The 16945-nt window shown below is 48.0% G+C and overlaps 1 protein-coding gene across 2 annotated transcripts; it reads left to right on the top strand.

Annotated features, from left to right (window-relative positions):
* Positions 1–288: 288 nt before the first annotated feature.
* On the top strand, positions 289–16936 carry LOC130534077 (collagen alpha-1(XVII) chain-like). Of its 2 annotated transcripts, none has more exons than XM_057047950.1 (55): positions 289–668; positions 1606–1670; positions 3268–3318; positions 3467–3574; positions 4458–4769; positions 4848–4904; positions 4986–5021; positions 5137–5187; positions 5963–6109; positions 6459–7016; positions 7153–7236; positions 7308–7370; positions 7450–7611; positions 7760–7849; positions 7933–7977; positions 8052–8195; positions 8587–9519; positions 9923–9973; positions 10069–10086; positions 10220–10246; positions 10322–10375; positions 10457–10552; positions 10642–10677; positions 10773–10799; positions 10871–10924; positions 11018–11053; positions 11128–11190; positions 11494–11529; positions 11599–11670; positions 11753–11779; positions 11898–11933; positions 12017–12052; positions 12136–12216; positions 12297–12332; positions 12402–12476; positions 12622–12693; positions 12803–12853; positions 12934–12993; positions 13066–13125; positions 13210–13236; positions 13326–13367; positions 13460–13546; positions 13658–13697; positions 13770–13885; positions 13956–14075; positions 14146–14250; positions 14322–14456; positions 14536–14655; positions 14746–14922; positions 15141–15278; positions 15360–15572; positions 15649–15813; positions 15896–15976; positions 16047–16130; positions 16213–16936. In XM_057047950.1, the coding sequence occupies exons 2-55, from the start codon at positions 1616–1618 to the stop codon at positions 16272–16274; spliced, it is 5712 nt and encodes a 1903-aa protein (XP_056903930.1). In that variant the 5' UTR covers positions 289–668; positions 1606–1615; the 3' UTR covers positions 16275–16936. The 2 variants fall into 2 exon arrangements, with proteins under 2 accessions (XP_056903930.1, XP_056903931.1); XM_057047951.1 differs by having other exon boundaries at positions 290–668; positions 12803–12844.
* The last annotated feature ends 9 nt before the right edge of the window (positions 16937–16945 follow it).

Below are 16945 nucleotides of genomic sequence, written 5' to 3'. Positions count from 1 at the left end.
AATAATATACTGATCCCTCACATGGAAAACTAGCGTGCAAAGGCGCAGAAATCACTGCTATTCACTCTCATAGGCAACATTTGTGGTAAAATGCAGTTTTATGTAATAAGTTGGCTGCCTTTTTAAGGATTAACTATATGTTCCGTTTCCACTTCCAGAGCGCGCACGCTGCTGATGCGTTCCAGCTGGAGTTAACAGAAACTGCAGACCCCGAAGTGGCAGAAAAAAAAATCTACGAAAAGAATCAGAGACGGGGGGGGAAAAAAGCCCTTCTCCTCAAATTACTCCTTCCCACCCACCTCCCACCCAAACTTCTCCCGTTTCAATAGCGGTGCGTAAAAGCACCAGCGGGAGGAGTTCATCACTTTCTTTTTTTGACGGTCCACTGTCTGTGTTTGGAGAGGCGGCTGCCAACTTAATTGATTCCCTCGGGCGCGTCTTTTAAAGCTCTTCGTGCCGTCTGCTACACCTGCCTGCCAAACTGTGGCGCTGATGGGCGCGGCTGGGACCGCTGCCCAAACCTCTGTTTTTACTTGTCTGGGAAAGTTGGAGGAAAACGCACACTTTAAGAACATCCCACCACGGGGCGTCAGTGGCCTCATACAAAGACTTTTCCTCCTCTGTCGCTCCATCTCGGGACGAATTTGGACTGACCAGGCTGTTCGAAGGTAGGAAGATTACTGCAATAGTCTCGAAATGTAAAACAAACATAATTTTTTTTACACGGGATTGTTTGAATGGTTTCTTCCCACCTGGTTGTTGAAACTCTGCACTAACAGCTCCGGAACTTTGGTGACAGGCTCTCTCATTATTATTTGACATTTTCTTTAAACATTCTGTCTTCCTACAAGAAAACATTCTTCTTCCCTGCAGATTCTCTTGCTCTTTGTAGCATCTATAAAATTAGTCTGTTATGTGATATCAGGATAGTTCTACATGTGCTTTTGCTGCGCTATTTACATCTCTCTAAATATACTGCAGGACCTGGTCAGCCTAGTTTCCTGTTATAGAGGCTTACATTTACTGCGAGAATCAGGCAAAGAAGACCTGCACAAGTGTTACATTATAATAAACCTCACTTTTTTCAAAGCCAAAGTGTGTTAGGAACTTGTCAAATGTGTTTCTCCTTTTCTGGTTCCGAGCTTTATATAAAAGTGAGCAGTCCATGAATCATGTGGTTAAAGGTCCTTGGCTGGCAGGGTGTGGTGAGAAGATAGTCTCCTGGAGCTGTGCAGTGATCCCCTGGTCTGTTGTGCTCTTTTGTTAGTTTGGATTTCAAAGGCACAAAGCGAATAGAACTTCTATTGAAACCCACAGGTGACGTTTTGCAGCTTTTGTAGACTCACAGTCATCATTATTGACATTAAAAACACTGACGTGAGAGCTGGAGGTGATGTCGGGCCTCTTATTTTTGCCCCGAGTGTAATAAAGAATCTGCTTTATTGTCTTAAAATGGCATGATTTCATAGGCCCGGTGTTCCTGGAATGTCCAAGTCAGCAGATGTTTCCTTAAATGCCGTTTATTCCTCAGTTAGAATGGAAAAAGTAGACTTAACAACTTTTAGCAGCACAAGCGCGCTCAACGCTCTGCCATCGTCCCAGCAGATAAAATGGGATGGACGACTTAACGAGACAGATGGACATCTCAGGAGGCAAGTCAGAGGAAAAGGGTGAGCGTTCAAAATCCATGTGTCTGCATTTTAAACCATTCCTCTTATTTTAGTTCACATTCAGCGAAAGCTTCATCCAAAGCAACAATCACAAAGTTTCATGTGATACAGAAACATTTGTCCTTTGACGTCCCGCTGACGGATCGCCGTTGTTTACGTCGGTTAAGTCTGCAGTTAAAAATACACGAAGCTCTTGAGTTGCTGGGTGATGCTTTTGTCTGTCCTGTGACGGCTTTACTGCCACTAACATCCCGGCATGCTTGCACCACGCTCAGATTTCCACTTCTGCTGCTCTCTCAGGGCGTTGGGGTTAGGGTTAGGGTTAGTCATCCTCGGGGGTTTTCTTCAGCAGTCACGGCCGATTGTAAGCGGACACCTTAACGTCACCTCACGACTTCTGACACGGGGTGAAAGAACACCTAATTATATGCCCGATCTGAGAGCAGCAGCAGACCAGTTGCTTCCTCTTCCTCCGTTAAATTGCACATTTGTTATGGAAGATATGGACCCGTTTGGCGCCGCCCAGACTTTTTATGGTCCGGCCGCTCCAAAGATGAACAAAAGCCAACACCGGTCTTTAAACCTTGAACCTGTAACAGGCTGAAGTTCCAAAAATGGAAGGAGGAGGAGTGCAGAAGTGAAACTGAAATGGAATTGTCTTTATCTCTAACAGAATCCAACAACGTGCCTTCTGGTGGAAGAGGTTATTAAATCAAAGATCAGCACACAGTTTATTATAAACATTAAGATATCAACTCAGACCCTTTTGCTCCTTAAAGGGAAGAGATGGTGGTAAAACAGAACAAGTTGAGCGAGTTCTTTTCCTAACACTCCTTTTTAATCACTGCTTAATAACACCAATTTGCCCTTTGTTTTATTTGTTTTGTGTTGATTTCATCCAAAAATATTGTCAGAACAGGTGAGCCTTAATATAGGACATGATATTAATGCGCTGGAGCTGATAAATGTGTTAAAAGTTACTTTGCCATCATAAAATAACTTTTTGAAATCAGCTCGTTCCTTCAATTTGCCGACTCCTCGTTTTAAAAGGTCACTTCCTGCCCAGTGACATGATGGTCACCTGATCACCACACCAGGATGTTTAGGCACTTAATGAGTTAAGGTTAATCATTTAGCCAGTTAGGATCAAGTTTAAGGATGTTCAAAGTCTCTTATGGATTGAATCATGATCCAAAAACTTAATTATGCTCAGCTAAGATCAAAAAACATTTATTAAAGGGTGTTTTTCATGGTCTGATTTCCTTTTTTGTTCTTTTTTTTTAACCTGCATCATCTTTTCTGTTTGCATGAATGAACCAGATTTTCTTTTTTTAACCACCCAATTAAAAAAGCAAACTTCCTACTTTTCCAAAACCATCCATCTGTAACATTCCAATACAAATCATCTGTCCCATGTTTGACCCTTTAACAGTCAGATCGACTGATCCAGGTACTAGTCTCATCCCCCCTGCGTTGTTATTGCAAACCCCGGAATGTCCTGCACCTGTCAATCACTCTGCACACCCTCCAAGAGCGGTGTGAAGACTGTTATCATCATCACTGTTCTCTAACTTACGCTGTCCCCCCCCACCATCAGTTGTGAGGGAAACGATAACCTCCACGACCATCCTGACGTCTCTGCCGCCAAGTGAGTTCCTCTTTCTTCGCCTCACATTTGAGCAGATTATCTGTAGACGACTGGAGGGAAAGTACAGTAATTATTGTCCCATTATAGCTGTGGAGGAAGGAACCGGTGAGCAAGGCTGTTTTTGTTGTGTGTCTTCTCGTTGCTATAGAGGGAACCGGAGGATCCACTCAGCGGAATATGTCCGGCAGTGTGGGAGGGCTGGGACTGGAGAAGAATGTCTTCACGCAGAACAGCAATGGAACGTATTTCTCTTCATGTGAGGGCAAATTTCCACTCCACCTCTCCGAAGTGGAAAATCTGTGGTTGCGAGACCCTTAAAACCTTCACCGTCACAATCGTTTTCTGTCACTTATGGTTGATTATCAGCTGAGACAGACAAACAAACGGCGTGTCAGCGATAATGATGCTGCGGCTCAACATTTAGTTGTTTTTTCTTGGAATTTAGATGCCTTATTTTTCTGTATGGGTCAGTTTATGTGATTTAAATGTTATAAGTTAAGCATCTGCAGCTGATATAACAGATCAGTTAAACACTATCTTATTCAAAGATCCATTGTGTTCATAATCTATTTTCAGAAACTCCACTTATCGCTGTGTTTCATGTACTTTTAGAAGTGTTATTTCTATAAATATTGACACGGGTCCCCCTCCGTGGGTGCTTTGGCATTTCTACAGAGCCCTGTAATGGACAAACAAGCTAGAATTCAAACACAATATTTGTTTGGATTACTCGTCCTTTCACTTCCTGGCAGCCTTTGTGCAAAATGTCCTCAAGCCAGTTGACTGGTTCAGCAAAATTTTAAAAAAGTGTTGGAATTTATGCTCAACAAAGTCGGCAGACAGTTAATTGAGGATATCTTTTAGAGCGTGGCACAGTTGCTAAATACGGCGCAGCGCTGGTTTCCCTGGCGACGCTGCCGTGTCTCGGGAAAACACGTTTAAGTCACGGGCAGATTTGCGTGCACGGCTGAGAAAAGCATTTAAAGTAAATTAATGTCAACGCTTTGTGTCGTGCACGTGAGGGAGGTGAGGAATTGGAATTGTGTGACTCAGGAATATTCCCCCCTTGAAGTGTCAACACTGCAGACAGGAAACAGTCGCAGGAAATCCAAAACATCCCACGTGCTTTGTTCCTGCAGCCTCCGTAGGTGTGAGCAGCAGCTACAGCTCCTCGGGGGTGTACCTGGGAGAGGACTCCTCTGGAGGGGGCGAGGTGGGCCTGAGGTATGGCGAAGGGTACGGAAGCGGGAGCGGCGGCGGCAGCGGCGGCGGCAGCGGCGGCGGCAGCGGCGGCGGCGGCAGCGGGAGCTACGTGGTGAGCTCGGTGTCAAAGGTCAGGTCCAGCTCCTCGGGAGGGGCCAGGAGGGCGCAGGGTGCCGGCTCATCGGGAGGGGTGTCGCCAGGTTTCCGGGAGAGGAAGGTTGTGTCGAGCCGCTCGGGAGGTTACGATGGTGAGTGTTGCCTTCAGGAAACAGCCGTAAAGAAGGAGCCGTTAACATTTGTGCTGCTATTGTGCGCTTTTCTTCTAGGAAGTTCTAGTGCTAATTCCTCTCCTGAATTTACACGCAAAGATTATGGAATCTACTGTGAGTGGGAGCAGCAGTTTTCCTCATGATACACGTGTGTATATTTTGGTTTTTCCACTCTTTTGTCTGTTTTCTGTGCAGGCTCCAGCACCACAAGAGGGAGGAGTGAAAGCAGAGGTATTCAGTGACCCCCTCCCGCCCCCACCATTACTTCTGGACTATCCGGCTCCTTGTTTTCATCTTATTAAATTGGGATTTGTTTGTTGATTGTGATTCCTTTCTCCCCTCTCAGAGAGTGAGATCAGGGCCAGACTGCAGAGTGCCTCCCCGTCAGCCAGCAGATGTGAGTCCGAAGCCTCTTTAATTGCACTTATTAAAAATGAAAAGACAACATTTGAAAAGTTGAGCATTGTTGAGCGTTGATCACGTTGCTGCCAGCTCATCACCCCCCCGAGTCCTGTGCGGAGGCCCGGCCCCACCCTTGAGAAATTTTAATTAGTAACACATGCGCAGTTTCCTCAGACTGCTGGGTCCGTTTGCATTGTGCTCATGCAGGGAGGCAGCAGAGGGGTGGGTTTTGTGGTGGCCACAATGGCACATATGAGTCACTGTTTGCAGCGTTTCCCCCCCAGTTTGAAGCAGAACAGTGGAAAGTGGGAGTGTGGCAGCAGCTGAATGCTCCCCCTGCTGACGGTGGTGCACAACTGTCAGGATTTGCTGCACGGTCGCATTTTTTCTGTATCGTCAGCAGAGACGGACGAATAACAGCCCAAGATCAAGGCTGTGGGCGCATGCTTCTGACAAATGCTGTCTTAAAATGTTGAATTAAAGTCACCTCATAGGGGGTTTTACAGATCTGCTATATCAGATCAAGAGTAAGTTTCATTTATATTCTCATTAACATAGATTTTTATATTTATATTGACATAGATCCCCCTCACGCTATAATGCTATAATCAATGCTACAATCACATTTTCACTAACCTAAGAAAGGGACATTTTTAAAAAAGCTAATTACCCAACATCATTAGCCTGATATCAGAGTTTAAACAGATGAACTGAATGTCCAGAATATCTGTTGCACAGGGTTCTAACATTGTTTGTGCCCCTGCTGGCAGGGACTGAGCTGGATGACGTGAAGAAGCTGCTGAAGGGTCGCTCCAGCAGCGTGAGCCCCACTCGCTCCTCCAACGCCTCCATCACCGTGCCCGTCCCCAAGAAGGCCACCGTGGAAACCCAGACCATCTCTGTGGCCGCTCAGTCGGGTATACCCTTACTGGAGTAACACATTCTCTGCATGCACAGACGCCTTGCCTCCTCCTCTAAAGGGAAGGGCTTTAAAATGGGCCCCCTGTTTGTCCCTGCTGGGTATCTCGTTACATTCGCAGCCTTAGGAGGATTAGCATCTGGTTTCCAGGAAGATAAATCATTTGAGTGATTGCAGTTATCAGACCACACTTCCAGGTTCCTGCCTGACTGTTGTACAACAGCTGGAGCATTAAAAGATCCGGTTGACGTACAGATTCTGTGACATAGAAAAGCAGCAGTAAGAGAAATGCTGATGAATTCTGGAGACGGGGATGATTAAAAACCTGTTTTCGTCCTCTCCTACAGGTACGTCCTTTGACTCTGGTGCCATATCAAACGGCTTCAACACCATCGATTCGGGCCTGTACGACAACGCGCTGCTCTCTGGCCAGGTGGACGCTGGTGCGAGGTCAGGACAGTACGACGTCACCATGAAATCAGGCCAGTATCAGACTACACTGCAGTCCAGCCAGTTTGGGGGCAGTTTGGCGTCCGGCCAGTTCGATTCTGGTGTAAAATCAGCCCAGTATGACACCAGTCTGAAATCAGCCCAGTATGACACTGGTGCCAGGTCAGGCCACTATGACACTGGTGCCAGGTCAGGCCACTATGACACTGGTGCCAGGTCAGGCCACTATGATTTGAGCTACAAATCAGCCCAGTATGGCAGCGGCGTGAGAGCGGGCCAGTATGACACACTGGACGGCGTACTTCCTGCTTTCACTTGGTCCACCACCACCCTGCCCTCCGCTTCCACCACAGTGGTCGCCGGCAACACCAGCACGTACACCTACCAGGCCAGCAGCAACAACGCGGCCGGAGGATCCTCACCAGTCAGCCTCACGCTGCCCTCGTCCCTGTCAGGTGAGCGCAGGCAGCCTTCAGAAAAAGGGGGGTTCGGGGCCGTTCAGTGTACGTCAGCATGTTCTCCCTGGGGGTTTCCTTTGGGTGCTCTGCTTTCCAAAACCTGCACCTTAAACTCAACCCCTCTTGTGTCCAGTTTATGGCTTCCAGAACAATCTGGCTCCCGCCTCTGGCAGCGTGCTCACCACCAGTGGAGCTAACGCCAATGCTAACGTAGGCGGTAGGTATTTTTTTCTCACATGTTTTTAATGTTTAAAGACTGCTTTTCTAGCATGTTTATGTCTCCTGTAGGTTACGGCGTTCCGAAGAACATGTCATATGGCACCGGCGTCGCAAGCACTGGACTATCTACAAGTCAGTATAGATCGGTTAGGACTGGGTTAAAGCGGTAAAATCCTGATTTATGACTGCTTTTTTTTTTTGTAAATATCAGCCACTAGATCCCAAATCGATGACGTTTATAAGAGAGACCAGAAAATCCTGATGTCAGACAAGGAAAACGTGTCTGGCAAGCGGGAGACTGAAACACTGATTCTGGCGAAAGACAGCGGGAAGCAGTTCACCAGCGGCGGCAGCAGCGTGCACTTGAGAGGAGGTGAGCGGCGCGACTGCTGCCCCCTCCTGGACAGACAGAGCAACGCAACACAGAGGGATTTCTTCACCTCTTCCGTCACACATGTTCCTGTTCTGCTGCTCTGTAGCCACTTCACGCTAAAACAGCTTTAATTCTTTATGGTTTGCAGGGTCGGTGTCAGGAGATTCAATGAAAGAGAAGCTCTTAACAAACTACGGAGAGACCATGAAGCTGAAGGCAGACACCGGCAACTCTTACTGTGAGGACACAAGTTCACCCCCCACCCCCCCCAAAAAAATGCTCTTTTAAATTTAGAAAAATAACGATTCACTCTTTGTACAGATGGATCATCTGGAGTCGTCATGAAAGACAAAGCCACTTTTGCTGGTACGTTGGACCGGCCAGTGTTTACGTCTTGTGATGTCACAGTTTGACCGAGGTGGATCTTGGCTCTCTTTCAGAGATCCACAGGGACAGCGGGATCTTCGGGGGCGGGGGGCTGTGCTGCTGCTCCGACGCCTGCTGCTCCTGGTGGAAGTGGCTGCTGGGCCTCCTCCTCCTCCTGCTGCTCCTGCTGGGACTCCTGTTTGGGCTCATCGCCCTGGGTAAGGCCGCCTGGTGTGACGTGCGGAGATTTGATGGGACGGAATGAAACCAGGAATCATGAGATTTTCCATGCAGCTGCAGCCTGGGAGTGGCAGCAATAAAATGGGAGTTAGCTTTTACAGGCTGGTGAGCGTTATTTCACCGAGCTGCTAAGAGCTGCAGTCGGAGCTCTTTTTCCCTGGAAACTTGAGCCGCGGGCACAAACTTAACTGGCCGGGCTGGTGTTGGGTGTCGGGGGGGCAGAACATTGATGACGTCATGGACCTCCTCCTTGTTGTCCTGCAGGTTTTAGTCCAGGTTTTAGCTTATGTGATGGTACTGAGGGAAGGAACGAAGGGGAGCAGCTCAACTCCCGGAGTGTTTGATGACCTTTGATTGTCCCCTTTTCAGCCGAGGACGTGAGGAAGCTGAAGAACCGAGTGGCCGGCCTGGAGGCCGAGTCCTCGGTCGCCGCCGCTCGCCTCAGTCGTCTGTCCGGTTCTTCCACTCACATCAACACGCACGTGGGAGGAACCAGCCACACTGACCACAACGTGCACCTGGGCGCAGGAGGCGGGGCCTCAGGCACACACATAGGAATTACCACTGGCTCCAACGGTGGCCGTGGGACCGATGTCCTGGTTGGAGGCGGCGCTGGAGGCGCTGGTACCAGCTTGAGTGGCGGCACCAGCAGTTCAAGTTCCAGCTCCGCATCTGGTGGTACCAGTTTCAGTGGCAGTGGTGGTACCAGCCATTCAGGAAGTGCTGGTGCCAGTTTTGGTGGAGGTGCTGGTACTGGTCACAGTGGAGGTGCTGGTACCAGTTATGGTGGAGGTGCTGGTACCGGTCACAGTGGAAGTGCCGGTACCAGTTATGGTGGAGGTGCCGGTACTGGTCACGGTGGAGGTGCCGGTACTGGTCACAGTGGAGGTGCCGGTACCAGTTACGGTGGAGGTGCTGGTACCGGTCACAGTGGAGGTGCTGGTACCGGTCACAGTGGAGGTGCCGGTACCAGTTACGGTGGAGGTGCTGGTACCGGTCACAGTGGAGGTGCCAGTACCGGTCACAGTGGAGGTGCCGGTACTGGTCACAGTGGAGGTGCCGGTACCGGTCACGGTGGAGGTGCTGGTACCAGTTATGGTGGAGGTGCCGGTACCAGGTTCGGAGGAGGCGAGGGAACCAGCACCAGTTACAGTTCTGGCACCAGCTTCAGCAGCGGTACCACCTTTACTGGTGTCACTGGGTACGGAACTGGGGAGAGTGGAGGACGCACGGACCTGGTGGCTCTGCAGGTGCTCATCCAGCGCACGCTGAGAGCAGAAATGGAGTCAGAGGCCTTCAGAGGTACTGCACACACACCAACACACACATGAACACACACCAACACACACATGAACACACACCAACACACACATAAACACACACCAACACACACATAAACACACACCAACTCAAACATGAACACACACCAACACACACGTGAACACACACCAACACACATAAACACACCAACACACACGTGAACACACACCAACACACACATGAACACACACCAACACACACATGAACACACACCAACACACACATGAACACACACCAACACACACATAACACACACAAACACACACATGAACACACACACCACACACACATGAACACACCAACACACACATAAACACACCAACACACACATAAACACACCAACACACAGGAGGGTCTGAGTTATTTCCATGCTTGTTTTGCTCAGCTTTTCTAGCCACCTCCCTGCCGGGCCAGAGGGGACTGCCTGGACCAAAAGGTTAAATTAAGATAATCTTTGTTTCTTTACCTCCACAGACACAGTGTCGTTGTCATGTTTGTTTAATTTGTTGTTTTCTGTTTTGTTCTTTTCAGGCGACACTGGAGCTAAAGGTTTGGAATTAAAGTAACTTATTCCAAGAAATCTGCACTTTTGTGTTTGTCTGTGTGTCTGTGTGTGTCTGTGTGTGCGCGTGTGTGTTTGAGTGTGTTTGTGTGATCTCATTAAGATCTTTACTGGTTTCAGGAGATACTGGCTTCCCTGGACCTCCAGGTGAGGATCAATAACCAAGATGCTGCCTATTCTCTGTGGTATCATTATGTAATACATTTTGACCTTTGACCCCAGGGGTGCGGGGATATGCAGGCTCTGACGGTCCAAAGGGACAGAAAGGAAATCAAGGTACAGCTGACACCTTAAAGAGTGACTCAGCATGAACTACATGAATCCGGTGTTTTATTTCTATTTAATGTGTCTGATCAGGTGATCATGGACTGGACGGACAACCAGGTCTCAGGGGCCGCGAGGGGCCCCCTGGACCCAGAGGCGAGCCAGGACCTTCAGGCGTCGGACAGAAAGGTGACAAAGCCCGTGATGGACCTTTATCTTGTCTATAAATTCAAATGAGTCTTGACTCGGTCACTAAATCCCGGATGTGCTGGATGCAGGTGCTCCTGGAGATCATGGAGCTCCTGGTCCAAAAGGTGATTCTGATTCTCCATCAATACACAGAATTCCGTATTATAAGTGATCAAGGATCCATTAGGTATCAGTGGATAACATTTATTTTTCCTTTTAGGTGCACCTGGAGTTCCTGGATCACCTGGTCAGTTCCTGTTCAGTAGAGAATCACACTGATTCACCTGCATTCCTCTCACACACTCGCTGTTTTACCAGGTCAGCCGGGCTCACAAGGATTCCGTGGCGAGCCGGGCTCACCTGGCGCTAAAGGTCGGTGATGTTCCAGATGACTTTCTGGATTTTTAGAGTCCATCAGGCGAATGCAGATCTTTCAAACTGTTGTTTAATGAATGTTTCTTTTAGGTGACCGTGGCGATGAAGGTCACAGAGGTCCGAAGGGTCAGTGCAGCTCAGTTTAAGCTACAGTATCTAAAATGTGTGCAGTTCTCTTAGGAATCTGTCCCTTTCTTCAGGTGATGTTGGTTTACCTGGTCTGCAAGGGCCGGCAGGAGAAAAGGGAACCAAAGGATCGATGGGTGAGAGTCAGAACCTCCCAACTCTTAGGCGATATCATTGTTTGAGAGAGATTAGCGTCTCCATAAATAATATGACATTGAAGAGAGGTAGAGAACTGACATTGTAAGCTACTGAAGAGGCGCTGCCATCACATCATCATCATCATCTTCATCATCACTGTTCAGCCAAATTATTTAAAGAGATGTACAACTGGCTCCGCTAGAGGGCAGCAGAGAGCAGCCGAAGATGAAATAGAACAACACTGCCATTAATAGCTCTGTGTTAATTATAAATGTAACTATTTTTACCTTTTGTGTTTTCAGGTTATTCTGGAGTTGATGGCACCAAAGGATCAAGAGGTAAATAAGTCATGGTTATAATTAGCAGCAGCAGTTATGGTGCCTATATACATAAATTTTGGCCCTCAGGTGACCAGGGACCTGCCGGCCCTCCCGGACTGAGAGGCCCTGCTGGATCCCCTGGAGACCCTGGAGTTCCAGGTAAAAAGTGATGTCTACTCTCATTAAAACCTGCTCCTCATCTATAATCGATATCATCAGTCTCATGTCTCCTCCCCTGAAGGATCACCTGGGCTTCAAGGACCACCAGGTATGCACTAAAGAGGGCAGCATGAATCTGTTCCCCCTCTTTAATTCTCCAGCTTTCTGCAGTATAATTGACTTCAATCAGTTCAACAATGAAGGAAAACTCCTTTAATTTGTTGTAGGAATTGCAGGAAGTCCGGGAAGACCTGGCGCCAAAGGTAAACCCTATATTAGACGTTCTGCTGTCTACAAGTGTGTGTTTGGTGTGTTGATCGGATGTGTCCCCGCCCGTCTGTTTCAGGAGAAATGGGTGAAGCAGGAAGAATCATCAATGCAGGTAAGAGACAACCATCATCTCTCTGAAAATGCAAAGATTTAACTGTAATGAGGAGATAAACAACCCTCACTTTTATTTCCTAGCTGGATTGTCAACTGTTGGAGTCCCAGGACCACCTGGACCGGCTGGTCCTCCAGGCCCTGCAGGAGCTCCAGGATTATCAGGCACGATCCATCCCATTAACTCTTGACAGTTCGTCTTTATCAAGAGTAAAACCACATGTTTTTATCGTTTCTTCCTCTAGGTCCCATTGGCCCTGCTGGTCTTCCTGGTCCTGCTGGTAGGATTTTTAAATCCCAGAAAAACTCCCTATATGGGGCCATCGGATTCTCATAAGTTTTGCTTACAGGTGCTAAAGGTGAACGAGGAGAACCGGGAATAACCGTGAGAACGTCTGAAAGAATCAGTTCAACCAGAGCAGAGGGTAAGTCTGAGTACCAGGGTTAAGCACTGTGACGCCCCCTTGTGGTCGGGAGGTGTATGTATCAAGGGCTCCTCCCCATCAAAGCTGTCAAATTCAAACATCATCAAACGTTGCCATGGTAATGTTGAGTTTTGTTCTGCTTTAGGACAACTTTCTTCTGGTGGAGTTTCAGCATTACCTGGCCCACCTGGGCCACCCGGCCCTCCTGGACGTCCAGGTGAAGGACGCAAACCCACACACTCACACACTCCCGTTGTAAACTACAACATCATGAAATGTGAACTTGTTGCACTTTCTAAATATTGTTTTAAAACCTTTTTCATCAGGTGATTCAAGACAAGGACCACCGGGACCACCTGGACCTCCAGGTCAGCCAGGTAAACCACTTGCAATCCTCTGCTTCAAATACTATAACTTACAATTTCTCACATCTGATAATATAATTTCTATTATCAAGGCTATGGAAGACCAGGACCTAAAGGAGACAAAGGAGACCCAGGCTTCTCATCCAGCTCTGGTACCATCTAAACAGAACTTCTGTCTTTATGTGGCTTAGACATACGTTGGAATCCTGCTGCTCTTCTTACAGGAACATTTTACACGGGGCCACCTGGACCACCAGGACCTGCTGGTCCAAAAGGCTCATCAGGTGACCCGATGTTCTAAAGAACTCATTTACAGAACCTCTGACATCCCATTTCATGTTTTACTCACATGTGCGTCATTGTTTTAGGTTCTCCTGGACCAAGAGGATATCCAGGTACTTGTTTTTCTCCAGTAGCTGCATGATCATTGGAAGAATTCCAATAAATCTTAAGGCTAAGAACAGATATCTCATGTGTAATTAAGGTGATCCAGGCCAACCAGGAAGACCAGGAACCTCAGAGAGAAGTGAGCATCACAATGAATCACAAAGAACATGCTCATGTGATCTGTGTCCATCAGAGGTCATTTCTACTCTTGTTTGCATTTCTTCCTCACAGTTGCAACTTATAGTGGAGGAAACGGGATTCCAGGACCACCTGGTCCACCAGGACCTCAAGGACCTCCAGGACCACAAGGATTTAAAGGTAAAACTACTGTCAAACAGGAACTAGGCTTTTCACGGGTCAGTGTTTCATTATAAGACGTCTAATCACCAAGGTGTATAATGAGATCTGGGATTTTTTTTATTTTCTAAGGGGATCCTGGAGTTCCTGGAATCTCTGCTTCTTCAAGAGGTACTGAAAGTCACTGTCCTTTGAAGGCTGAAAAGCGCCGATGCATATCTTTAATTACTTTACTTTTCTCTTCCTCCATCTCAGTCGCCTCAGGGCTTCCTGGTCCCCCAGGTCCACCTGGTCCTCCAGGCCGGCCGGGCACTTTTGCTTCTTCTACTGAGATGCACCAGTACATCTCTGAATATATAAGTATGTTTGATTTCACTGATTTTCCTGAATTAAGTCATTTAGAGACTAATTTTTGAGATGTTCCATGCAGGTAGAAACAGAGTGGTTGGATCTCCTGGACCTCCAGGTCCTCCTGGGCCTCCAGGAATCCCCGGAACCTTCTCAGGGTCTTTGGAGGACATCTCGACCAGAATTATTGCGTACATACAACGTGAGTCTTTCTCAACCGCACTTCAAATCTATGTGAACGGGGTAAACATTAATGTCCTGTGGAATTTCAGGTTCAGGTTCCAGCCTCAGCATTGGGGTTCAGGGTCCTCCAGGTCCACCCGGACCTCCTGGACCCGGGTCTTTTACGGTCAACGCGCTCATCGCCATGCTCCAGAGTAAGTAAACATGCTGCAATGCACAATGTGGATCCACCAGATTAAACTGGTTATCTCTCTCCATGATCTAGGAGAGGATGTGAGGAGATATTTGTCAGGACCACCAGGGCCACAAGGACCACCGGGACCACCAGGAACATCAGTAGGAATTTCAGCCAGTTACAGTGTGGACGAAATTGCTACATACGTCTTCAATATCATGAACAGTGAGCACAAGCGGCATAAATCAGCAACGTATCCATGGAGGTGAAGCCTGGATCTAACCTATCAAACCATCTTTGTCAGGTAGAGGGATCGCTAGAGGTCCACCTGGACCACCCGGCCCTCCTGGTCCTTCTGGTCCTTCTGGTGCAGGAGGGGCTGGCTTCACGACCGCAACGATTGACTATTACGCGTTGAGCAGAAGTAATTTTACCAAAGAGCAAAGAAATTCAAGTTGACAGAACCTGACGCTGAGGTACCGTGTGTGATCTTGTGTCCGTGTAATCGCCTCAGATCCAGAGTTCCGCTCGTGGATCAGCTCTACAACACAACAAGGTCCTCCTGGGCCGCCTGGTGTCCCAGGGCAAGCTGGACCCCCCGGGCCTCAGGGACCACCAGGAGTGTCTGCCACCGTCTATGGGGCGGGAAGTCGTGGCTACAGTTTGGAGGACATTCAGCGTTACCTGCAGAGTGAGTCAGACAAAGATGATGCACACGATCAAGACCTCGTTGGGGGCTCTTGGAGGAACTATTTCCTTCCTGCACCATGCTGCTCTAGGATAGGATCTATTCTTGGATGAGAAGTGAGCGAGCTTTAGGGGTTTTGCTAGGTTAGCCATCTCTGCGAGTGTCACCCTTTGCTTTCATCCGCAAAGAAAGTGTTTTGAATGAATAATCACCATTTTCAGGCTCAGGGTTCAGAGGCGTTCCTGGCCAACCTGGTCCTCAAGGTCCACCAGGACCGCAGGGTCCACCGGGTAGCTACAGCGCAACACTGGCCTTCCCTCGGGAGAAGATCCGTGCTGAAGTTCAGGACTATCTGTTCAGTAAGGCTCTGTTATGGTGGCCCAAGCGATCCGTCTGCCTCTCCTCTACTTTGAAGCTGAGAAACAAATGTTCTCCTTCAGGTGACAATGTTCGTCGCACATTTATCGGGCCGCCGGGGCCTCCTGGACCGAGGGGTCAAAGAGGAGAGCGAGGAGAGCCGGGGTACCACCACAGCGAAGCGCAGAGCCTCGCGTCACATCGCAGCTCAGAACGCAGAGAGACCAACCTGAGCAGGATCTATGAGACCATGGACTACTCCACGGTTGCCAGGAGGGTCACCGACTACATCAGGAGTGAGTCCGATACAGTTTGAGTCAATGTTCGATCGGCAGCTCTAAAATGACCCTGGACTGTGTGACCATCCTCTAGGCCAAGGCATGCTGCAGGAGAATCAGGGTGACGGTCATCTGAGGACCTACTTACGGGTGCATCAAGGTCCCCCTGGTCCCCCTGGGCCCCCCGGCCCACCTGGTTACAGCCGAGTCATCGGTTCCTATGGAAACGTCACGGCGGACCTCATGGACTTCTTTAGAAGTGAGCATGGGTTCTCTGCTTCAGGGTCTAAATAGTCCATGTGATGTTGCGTCATCACGATGGGATCTGTGCTTTGTTGCAGCTCACGGCACCATCCCAGGACCTCCTGGAGGTCCAGGACCCAGGGGAGAGAGAGGGTACCCAGGACCCAAAGGAGATAAAGGTACTGGTGAAGAAACAAAGTCCGGCGGATCTTCTAAGACAAGCAGACTGAATGTTTGATGTGCCTACAGGTGATCAGGGCCAGCCAGGGTTACCAGGACTACCAGGGTCGTACACTGTTCAAATTCCTCACAGAGTGCAGAAGAGGCACGCAGGTCAGTCAGCGTCTCATCAACCCGCTTCCAGGGTCACAAACACGCAGCTCACTTTAGATTTGACCTTTTTTTTCTCCCTCAGCTGCAGACAGCGAAGCGGGTGGACGGTCAAAGAAGCATCTCCGTCGCACCAGCGGTGGCTAAAGGGCAAACATGCTAATGCGTTATGACTTTTACTGTTTTTTTTTTAAGGTTCAACTGTAGAGGTAGTCAATAAAGCTCGTTTCTCTTGCCATAATTAGGTAAATAAGGACAATCCTCTGAGACAGAAAAGCAGCTTTATTAGAACAATAGATTTAGCTGCTGGTTGGTGTTTCAGACTGAATTTGTTGCGTGGATGGGAAATATTTCCGATGCTAGCTTTTTTATTTGTCAGACTAGCTTGACTTGTAAGCATTTAACACATATTTTAAGCGCACTTTGAATATTTTGTCACTGCTTGTGAGTGTCTTCTGAATTTTTTGTATATTTTTTAAGATGAGGATGTAAAGATCTGTAGTGTCGTCATGGTAACCCTTAACTTCCCCCAAATTTAGCTTGACAGTACTGTTGACTTCTCCACTTATATCAAGAATACAAGTTATGAAACTAAAATGATCTGAAATATATGAAAGGTCCAGATGGTTTAGATGGTGACATCACAAATAATTGGATTGTATATATTGTGTGAGCGCACTGTAATCACTGTTTTTCTTTATACGCTTAAATGTTGGACAGATTAAATTATGATTATGTGTTCCTACGGTTTACATGAGTTCAAACGATATATTTGAGACCCACAAATAAATCTATTTTTTGACATCTGAGTTTTGACG

This window comes from Takifugu flavidus, chromosome 11 (genome assembly GCF_003711565.1).
Source record: "Takifugu flavidus isolate HTHZ2018 chromosome 11, ASM371156v2, whole genome shotgun sequence".
In the NCBI taxonomy this organism is placed as follows: Eukaryota; Metazoa; Chordata; class Actinopteri; order Tetraodontiformes; family Tetraodontidae; genus Takifugu; species Takifugu flavidus.
This window is presented reverse-complemented; position numbering and strand designations above follow the sequence as displayed.

What these genes read in the sequence shown, in the direction of transcription:
- LOC130534077 (XM_057047950.1), top strand. Translation starts at nt 1,616, where the DNA reads ATGGACGACTTAACGAGACAGATGGACATCTCAGGAGGCAAGTCAGAG. An exon ending in GTACATCTCTGAATATATAA is followed by an intron (nt 13,886 to 13,955) that starts GTATGTTTGATT and finishes TGTTCCATGCAG; the next exon opens with GTAGAAACAGAGTGGTTGGA. An exon ending in CATTCAGCGTTACCTGCAGA is followed by an intron (nt 14,923 to 15,140) that starts GTGAGTCAGACA and finishes CACCATTTTCAG; the next exon opens with GCTCAGGGTTCAGAGGCGTT.